The sequence below is a fragment of the Aquarana catesbeiana genome, linkage group LG13 (assembly GCF_042186555.1).
Source record: "Aquarana catesbeiana isolate 2022-GZ linkage group LG13, ASM4218655v1, whole genome shotgun sequence".
In the NCBI taxonomy this organism is placed as follows: Eukaryota; Metazoa; Chordata; class Amphibia; order Anura; family Ranidae; genus Aquarana; species Aquarana catesbeiana.
This window is the reverse complement of record NC_133336.1, coordinates 91,825,199-91,833,787: the sequence shown is the minus strand read 5'-3', so window position 1 is coordinate 91,833,787 and position 8,589 is coordinate 91,825,199. Positions and strand designations below refer to the sequence as shown.

General features: G+C 43.0%; 1 protein-coding gene across 3 annotated transcripts in view; it reads right to left on the bottom strand.

Moving 5' to 3' along the window:
* Nucleotides 1-2,731: 2,731 nt before the first annotated feature.
* Nucleotides 2,732-8,589, bottom strand: part of SLC25A21 (solute carrier family 25 member 21) — a 745,004-nt gene continuing 739,146 nt past the window's right edge. For all 3 annotated transcript variants that reach the window (XM_073608915.1, XM_073608914.1, XM_073608916.1), the window contains exon 11: nt 2,732-3,077. In XM_073608915.1, coding sequence (XP_073465016.1) covers nt 3,016-3,077 — 62 coding nt within the window. In that variant the 3' untranslated portion in view covers nt 2,732-3,015. The remainder of the gene's footprint in view (nt 3,078-8,589) is intronic.

Below are 8,589 nucleotides of genomic sequence, written 5' to 3'. Positions count from 1 at the left end.
TTTACAAGGTAACAACGTTTATTAGGCAGAAAACAGCAGGTACTCACATTTAAAATGAACGGTAAGCCTATCCTGTCCCTACGCGTGACGTCACACCACACGTGACTTCTTCATCCCCTGAAGAAGTCACGTGTGGTGTGACGTCACGCGTAGGGACAGGATAGGCTGGATACACTGAAAGAAAGCTACGAGCTCGCCGCTCGTCGGATACAAATACCTTACCGTTCATTTTAAATGTGAGTACCTGCTGTTTTCTGCCTAATAAACGTTGTTACCTTGTAAAACGGAGTTACACTATTGGGTTCCTTTATTCCTGTTTTTAAACATCTCCTGGACCATACCTGAGGGAATCCCACCCCAGGACGGTGAGGAACACGTAGGAGCCGCTAGGTGGAAAAAAACTAAAGAACCAGTTTGGTCATATGCTGTTGCCCCATTCCTGTGAGGTAAGGGGCCACTGCTCACTGGAGTGTTTACACACGAAGCTGCATGGAATTTTGAATCACCAGGCACTTTAACTGCTACATGCGCATGTCAGCACCTTATGTCACAAGATTATATTTAAGACTATGGACGTTTTTTTTTGTGTGATTCTCCCTCGTTTTTCATTTTTAATCTATTAGGACATTTAATTACCGTTTATTTTTGGAGTTATCATTTGCACATTATTTTTTCATTTGTCTGCACGTTTGCACTTTATGGAAAACTTGTTGTTTCACATCATTTAGTTCAGATATCTAGGTTGCACAGTGTTGGCACTATGCACTTTGCTGATTTGTGATTGATGATTATGTAATTTCAGTATTTATTTCACTGTTTTTTAGAACAGTCATATTTATGGCTAGTCACGGTGGTTATTTATTTATTAATTAGGCTGTTTATTTATTACCCACATCCACATATTTATTTATATTTGTATTTTTTAGTTTGCACAGTGGGATATAACACTTGTTTTTATACATCAGTGGCCCTCCAGGCCGGTTTCTTTACTTAATTTATTAATTAGAAGCTCATATAATAGGATTAGCGCGGCACCATCCATCTATACAACATTCATTTAGGCCAAGTGACACCTAATAGGTGCGTGCAGCTGTTCCACTTTTAGCCAACTCCATATCTGATAGCGCAGGAATATTCTTCTGTACAAGGGACGGTAATAGCCCCTGTCAGTTTATTTTTTACCATCCCCATCCCATTGCAGAGATTTCCCTTCACTTCCTGCCCCATAGCCAAACAGGAAGTGAGAGGAAACCTATACAAATTAAGGGAATCCATTGCCCCCCCCAGGCCCTCAGAACTAGGGTCCCCAATCGAAAGTTTTCTGGGCGGGTCTTAAACAGCAAGGGGTGTGGCCTTGACAGGAAGGGGTGGGTCATATTTAAATTAGGGGGTGCGCGAGTTTAGTTAGGCCTAGGGCAGCACAAAACCTAAATACACCACTGGGGTTGGGCAACCCCATCCTCCGAGGTTATCTCAGTAAAAGTAAAGCTTGAAGAGACCCTGTCACCACCCATGCATGTGCAAATTAAGCTGTCGTGTAAACCTACTCACAGTAGAATAGCTGTGGCTCCCTTTATTTTCTACATTTGGGCTGCGGTTTGCTGGAAACAGTACTGATATTCCTCATCTCCTCTGACATTTCCAAGAAGCTCTGCATTACATGACAGCTAAATCCTCACATGCATGGGGTGGTGACCACGTCTCTTGGGGCTATTTAAACTACTGTGTTAATATACTCCTTGTTACACTAAAGGGATGTTTAAAGCAATTTAACATTCTGAGCAAAGTGGTTCCACTGTTAGGAACACCCCCCTATCCATTGATACGATTTTCATGCTCCACGACCCTGGAGTGCTTACACATGGTTACTGATCTCCTCTCCTTAAGCTGCACATAGATGGATCAAAATTCGGCCAGTTCAGCAGAGACTGTCTGCTAGACAGAATTCAATCTAAAGCCTTGTGCACACAATACGATTGTTAGCAGGGGATTGTCTGTTGACAGACTGTTGTCCTAAAATCTTACCGTTAGTAAGCTCCTTTTGACAATTGTTATCCAACTTTTGGCCAACAAATGTTGGATGGCAGGCTAGTAAATTTTTCGGTAGACAATGGTTTGACGTCAGATTTTTCTATGGTCAGTACACAAATCCGTCACACAAAAGTGGAAAGTACAAACATGCATGCTCTGAATCAGTCCTCACCAAACACAAAATTAGCAGAAGGGGCCAAAAGGGTGGCGCTCAAGAGCTGAAACTCCTCGTAGTACGTCACTATGTTCATTTTTGTGGCGCGACAATTGTGTACCATTAGTATGAAAGACAAGATCATGGCACACGCCCTTTTGTCAAAAATCAGACGCTCGGTTGGCCAACAATCGTACCGTGTGTACAAGGCTTAACAGTCAACTTCTGTCCAAAAATGCCTGTTGGCAAACATTTACCAATCAGCAGCTTGCAGCCACTGATCAGTGTATTGTGACAGCAGAGGAGATCTGATGTCAGAACACAATGGCACATCGAGGAGGATTCTTTCATTTACCACACATGTGTTTGTTTTTTTTTGATCAGCCTGCAGCTGATTGAAAAAAAATGAAGCCTCTATGGCCAGTCTTAGTCGCAAGCATTTCTGGTAGGAAAAGGGACACATAGCGTTGATTTGCTAAAACTGGAGAGTGTGCTTGGCATTTCCAAGGGTTTTGAATGACAAATGGATTGGCTAGAAACATCAGCGACATTTGGAATGGTTTATCAAGGAGGTTAACAAAATGACAGGTTCTATTTAAAATGTGCAATCTGTGTTTAGTATGGCAAATACAAATTCTAATTGCTCCAGCAAAAATTCAGTTCATGGCCACATTTTACAAAATATGCAAACGTCATGTAATTATCAAAAACATTCATTAAAATATATTCAGCTTTATGATCTCTGATTTATTTAAAGTCCAAGTTTCCACCAGCTATGAGGATGATCTGCATATGTGTTTGGGGCCAGGAAGATATGGCTTCACTCCAGGTCACCAATGTTTCTGCAGCCAGGCATAGGAATATTCATACACCAACAGCATCACCGCACCTCCTGCAAATACAAGAGCACAACAAGCAGGTGAGTTTTGCTGTGTCTGGGGATCGCTCACAGCTAACATTAGGTAGGGAATGCAGGTGAATAACAAAATACAGGTAGGCACATACCAGGCAAAAGGCCATAGGGGCAGGTTAATATCACTGTGCACAGGAGAAATCCAATGTACCACTGATGGCAATGCTATCCATTGTCCAAGAAAACCTGCTCATTTCTCGAACTACACTTACTGTATGTTCAATTCTTCAAAGCAATTTAGCTATAAACCATTATAAACTGAAGTATTTGGGAACCTAGCACATGTGATCTGCACAATGGCAAAGCTTACCCACCATTTAGTTAAAGATGTTACATAAAATATTTAAGGTGGTATTAAACCCAAAACCAGAAGTTTAACATATTGCAGCTTACACAAATCATTAGATGCGGTGTCTGTATTTGTTTTTGTTTTTTTTTTTCTTAGGCTTTTTCTTCCCCTCCTTTTTATATCTGATGATCTGACTAGTAACATACCTCTTGCAATGGAGTGCCCCCCACTCTGGATGAAGGGGAAACACAGATGCCTTTGGACAACAGCATTGTCAGTCTGAGGAGAGCGTTAGCAGTACTAGCAGATTTAGATACACTAACAAATTGAAACTAAACACCAACTAGCACTTTAACCACTTACCAACCGGCCCATAGCCGAATGACGGCTGCAGGGCGGTTGGATAACTCTGGGAGGACGTACTATGACGTCCTCCCAGAATTCCCCTCTCGCGCGCCCCCTGGGGCGCGCACCCGAACACATCCGTGACCGCCGGGTCCAGAGGACCCGGCGCATCACGGATCCCGGTAAATGGCCGCTGATCGTGGCCGTTTACCATGTGATCGCGCCGTCAAATGACGGCGCGATCACATGTAAACAGACCGGCGTCATCTGATGACGCCGGTTCCTCTCCTCCCCTCCTGTGTACCGATCGGTACACAGTGAGCAGGGAGGGGGATGGATGGATGTCTGCAGCGCTGTGGGCTGTATGTGTAGTGCCCACAGCGCTGCACAGAGACATCCAGCCATCCATCCATCCATGCTCAGCCATCCCTCACTACTATGCAATGCTGTGCAATACTCTGCAATACCCCCACAATACTCTGCAATGCTGTGCAATACTCTGCAATGCTGTGCAATACTCTGCAATACCCCCACAATACTCTGCAATGCTGTGCAATACTCTGCAATACCCCCACAATACTCCGCAATGCTGTGCAATACTCTGCAATGCTGTGCAATACTCTGCAATACCCCCACAATACTCTGCAATGCTGTGCAATACTCTGCAATGCTGTGCAATACTCTGCAATGCCCCCACAATACTCTGCAATGCTGTGCAATACTCTGCAATGCCCCCACAATACTCTGCAATGCTGTGCAATACTCTGCAATGCCCCCACAATACTCTGCAATGCTGTGCAATACTCTGCAATGCTGTGCAATACTCTGCAATGCTGTGCAATACTCTGCAATGCCCCCACAATACTCTGCAATGCCCCCACAATACTTTGCAATGCTGTGCAATACTCTGCAATGCCCCCGCCATACTCTGCAATGCCCCCACAATACTTTGCAATGCTGTGCAATACTCTGCAATGCCCCCGCCATACTCTGCAATGCCCCCGCCATACTCTGCCATGCCCCCGCCATACTCTGCCATGCCCCCGCCATACTCTGCCATGCCCCCGCCATACTCTGCCATGCCCCCGCCATACTCTGCCATACCCCGCCATACTCTGCCATACCCCGCCATACTCTGCCATACCCCGCCATACTCCGCCATACCCCGCCATACTCCGCCATACCCCGCCATACTCCGCCATACCCCGCAATACCCCGTCATACTCCGCAATACCCTGCCATACCCCGCCATACTCCGCAATACCCTGCCATACCCCGCCATACTCCGCAATACCCCACCATACTCCGCAATACCCCGCCATACCCTGCCATGCTGAGCCATGCTCAGCTGTACTCGCCCTCTGTATGTGGCCAGGCTGTGGAAGTCTCACACATGTGGTATCGCCCTACTCAGGAGGAGCAGGAGAATCTATTTTGGGGTGTCATTTTTGGTATGTACATGTTATGTGGTAGAAATATTGTATAAATGGACAACTTTGTGTTAAAAAAAAAAAAAGCGTTTTAACCACTTCCCGCCCGCCGGCCGTCATACAATGTCCTTGACTTTGTGCGGAGATATCTGAATGATGGTTGCAGCTACAGGCATCATTCAGATATCAGCTTTTTCAGCCGGCGATTCCCTACACCATGAGAATGATCATAGCAGCTGTTCCACTGCTTGATCGTTCTTACGGGAGGCGAGAGGGGATGTCCCCCCCTCCCGCGCTTCTACCGACTCACCGCTACGATCGAAGCCAGGATGATTTTTTTTTTTTTTTAATTTCAGGCTTCCCAGCCTAGAGGTGAGATGTGGGGTCTTATTGACCCCATATCTCACTGTAAAGAGGACCTGTCATGTCATATTCCTATTACAAGGATGTTTATATTCCTTGTAATAGGAATAAAAGTGGTCAAATTTTTTTTTTTTTTGGAAAAAAGCATCAAACTAAAATAAATAAAGTAAAATGAACAATAAAAAAAAAAAAATTTTTTAAAGCGCCCCTGTCCCTGTGTGCTTGCATGCAGAAGCGAACGCATATGTAAGTCCCGCCCACATATGAAAACGGTGTTCAAACCACACATGTGAGGTATCGCTGCGATCGGTAGAGCGAGAGCAATAATTTTGGCCCTAGACCTCCTCTGTAACTCAAAACATGTAACCAGTAAAAAATTTTAAAGTGTCGCCTATGGGGATTTTTGAGTAGCAAAGTTTGGCGCCATTCCACAAGCGCGTGCAATTTTGAAAGGTGACATGTTGGGTATCTATTTACTCGGCGTAACTTCATCTTTCACATTATGCAAAAACATTAGGCTAACTTTACTGTTTTGGTTTTTGTAAAGCACAAAACAGTTTTTTTTCCAAAAAAAAACGCGTTAAAAAAATTGCTGCGCAAATACCGTGCGAGATAAAAAGTTGCAACGACCGCCATTGTATTCTCTAGGGTCTTTGCTAAAAAAACATATATAATGTTTTGGGGTTCTATGTAATTTTCTAGCTAATAAATGATAATTTTTACATGTAGGAGACAAATGTCAGAATTGGCCTGGGTGCTCCAGAACGCCTGAAGGTGCTCCCCTGCATGTTGGGCCTCTGTATGTGGCCACGCTGTGTAAAAGTCTCACACATGTGGTATCGCCGTACTCGGGAGTAATAGCAGAATGTGTTTTGGGGTGTAATTTGTGATATGCATATGCGGCGTGTGAGAAATAACCTGCTAATATGACAATTTTGTGGGAAAAAAAAAAAGTAAAAAAAAAACCTTGATTTTGCAAAGAATTGTGGGAAAAAATGACAACTTCAAAAAACTCACCATGCATCTTTCTAAATACCTTGGAATGTCTTCTTTCCAAAAAGGGGTCATTTGGGGGGTATTTGTACTTTTCTGGCATGTTAGGGTCTCAAGAAATTAGATAGGCCGTCAGTACTTCAGGTGTGATCAATTTTCAGATATTCGCACCATAGCTTTTGGACTCTATAACTTTCACAAAGACCAAATAATATCCACCGATTTGGGTTAATTTTACCAAAGATATGTAGCGGTATAAATTTTGGCCAAAATATATGAAGAAAAATTACTAATTTGCTAAATATTATAACAGAAATGAAGAAAAATGTATTTTTTTACAGATTTTTTGGTCTTTTTTCTTTTACGGCGCAAAAAATAAAGAACCCAGCGGTGATTAAATACCACCAAAAGAAAGCTCCATTTGTGTGAAAAAAAGGACAAAAATTTCATATAGATACAGTGTTGCATGACTGAGTAATTGTCATTCAAAATGTGAGAGCACAAAAGCTGAAAATTGGTCTGGTTAGGAAGGGGGTTTAAGTGCCCAGTTGTCAAGTGGTTAAAATCAGTTACAGCAAACAGTTTTTTTTTCTTTTTGGGATAAATGTTTTACCTAAATGATAAAAGACTAACTGGCAGGATCTCCGGGTAAAAAAAAAAAAAAGAAGAAGAAAGAAAACCTAAAGAGAAAACTAATTCGGCCATCATATCTAAGAAATAGTAATAAATGTTTGTTTTTGGATTTAATACCACTTTAAAGTGATACTATAGTCTTGTTTTATTTTTGTTAAAAATAACAAACATGTTATACTTACCTGCTCTGTGTAGTGGTTTTGCGCAGCCCAGATCCTCCTCTTCCCGGGTCCCTCTTCGGCACTCCTGGCCCCTCCCCTTCCTTTGAGTGCCCCCACAGCAAGCAGCTTGTTATGGGGCACTCGAGCCGAGCCACAGCTCTGTGTGTCCATTCAGACACGGAGCCGCTGCCTGACCCCGCCCCCTCTCTATTCTCACTGGCTCACAGACTTTGAATGACAGCAGCAGGAGCCAATGGTGCTTCGCTGCTGTCTCAGCCAATGAGGAGGGAGAGTCCCGGATAGCCGAGTCCCCCGTGCAACATCGTTGGATCAAGATGGGGCTCAGGTAAGTATTAGGGGGGCTGAGGGGGGGGCTGCTGAACACATAAGGCCTTTATCTTAATGAATAGAATGAATTAAGATAAAAAACCTTCTGCCTTTACAACTGCTTTAAGTACTTTTTTTGCTTTATTTTTTTAGCGGTTGCATGGTGTCCACTGTCATTTCTCCTCCCCTTGCTTCGGGTGCTGTGGACAGATCCTTAAATCGACACTTGGTGGCTTACCCCGATGCCTCGCTTCTCATAATATAAAATTTAGGGGTTATATACATTTTAACATCTACAGTAAAGCTGGCCACACCCCAGCCAGGGTTTTCTTGGTTTAGATTTAATCTATTTGAAAATCAATTTAAGAAAACCCACCTAAAAAAAGTATTTAATTTATGGTATATCCAGGCAGGAAGACCCATGCTACCAAGTTATTGGTACATTTTAATAATCTAACTGATCAAATCTAAGAAAAGCTGTAGTATGAGGGCATACCTATGGATCTGTGTAGTATGAGGGTCTATCTGTGTATCTATGTACTATGAGGGCCTACCTATGTATCTGTGTAGTATGAGGGTTTATCGATGTATCTGCAGTATGTAGTATGATGGCCTACCGATGTATCTGTGTAGTATAAGGGTCCATTTGTGTATCTATGTACCATGAGGGCCTACCTATGTATCTGTGTATCTATGTAGTATCAGGGCCTACCTATACTGTATATCTGTGTAGCATGAGACCATACCAATATATCTATGTGGAATGAGGATCTACCTATATGTCTATGTAGTATGAGGTCATACCCTTATATCTATGTATTATGAGGGCATACCCATGTCTCTATGTAGTATGAGGGCCTATCTTTATATCTATGTAGAATGAGGGTTTATCTATGTAGTCTGAGGGTCTATCTAGAGTATTTATGTAATATAAGGACCTACCTATGTTT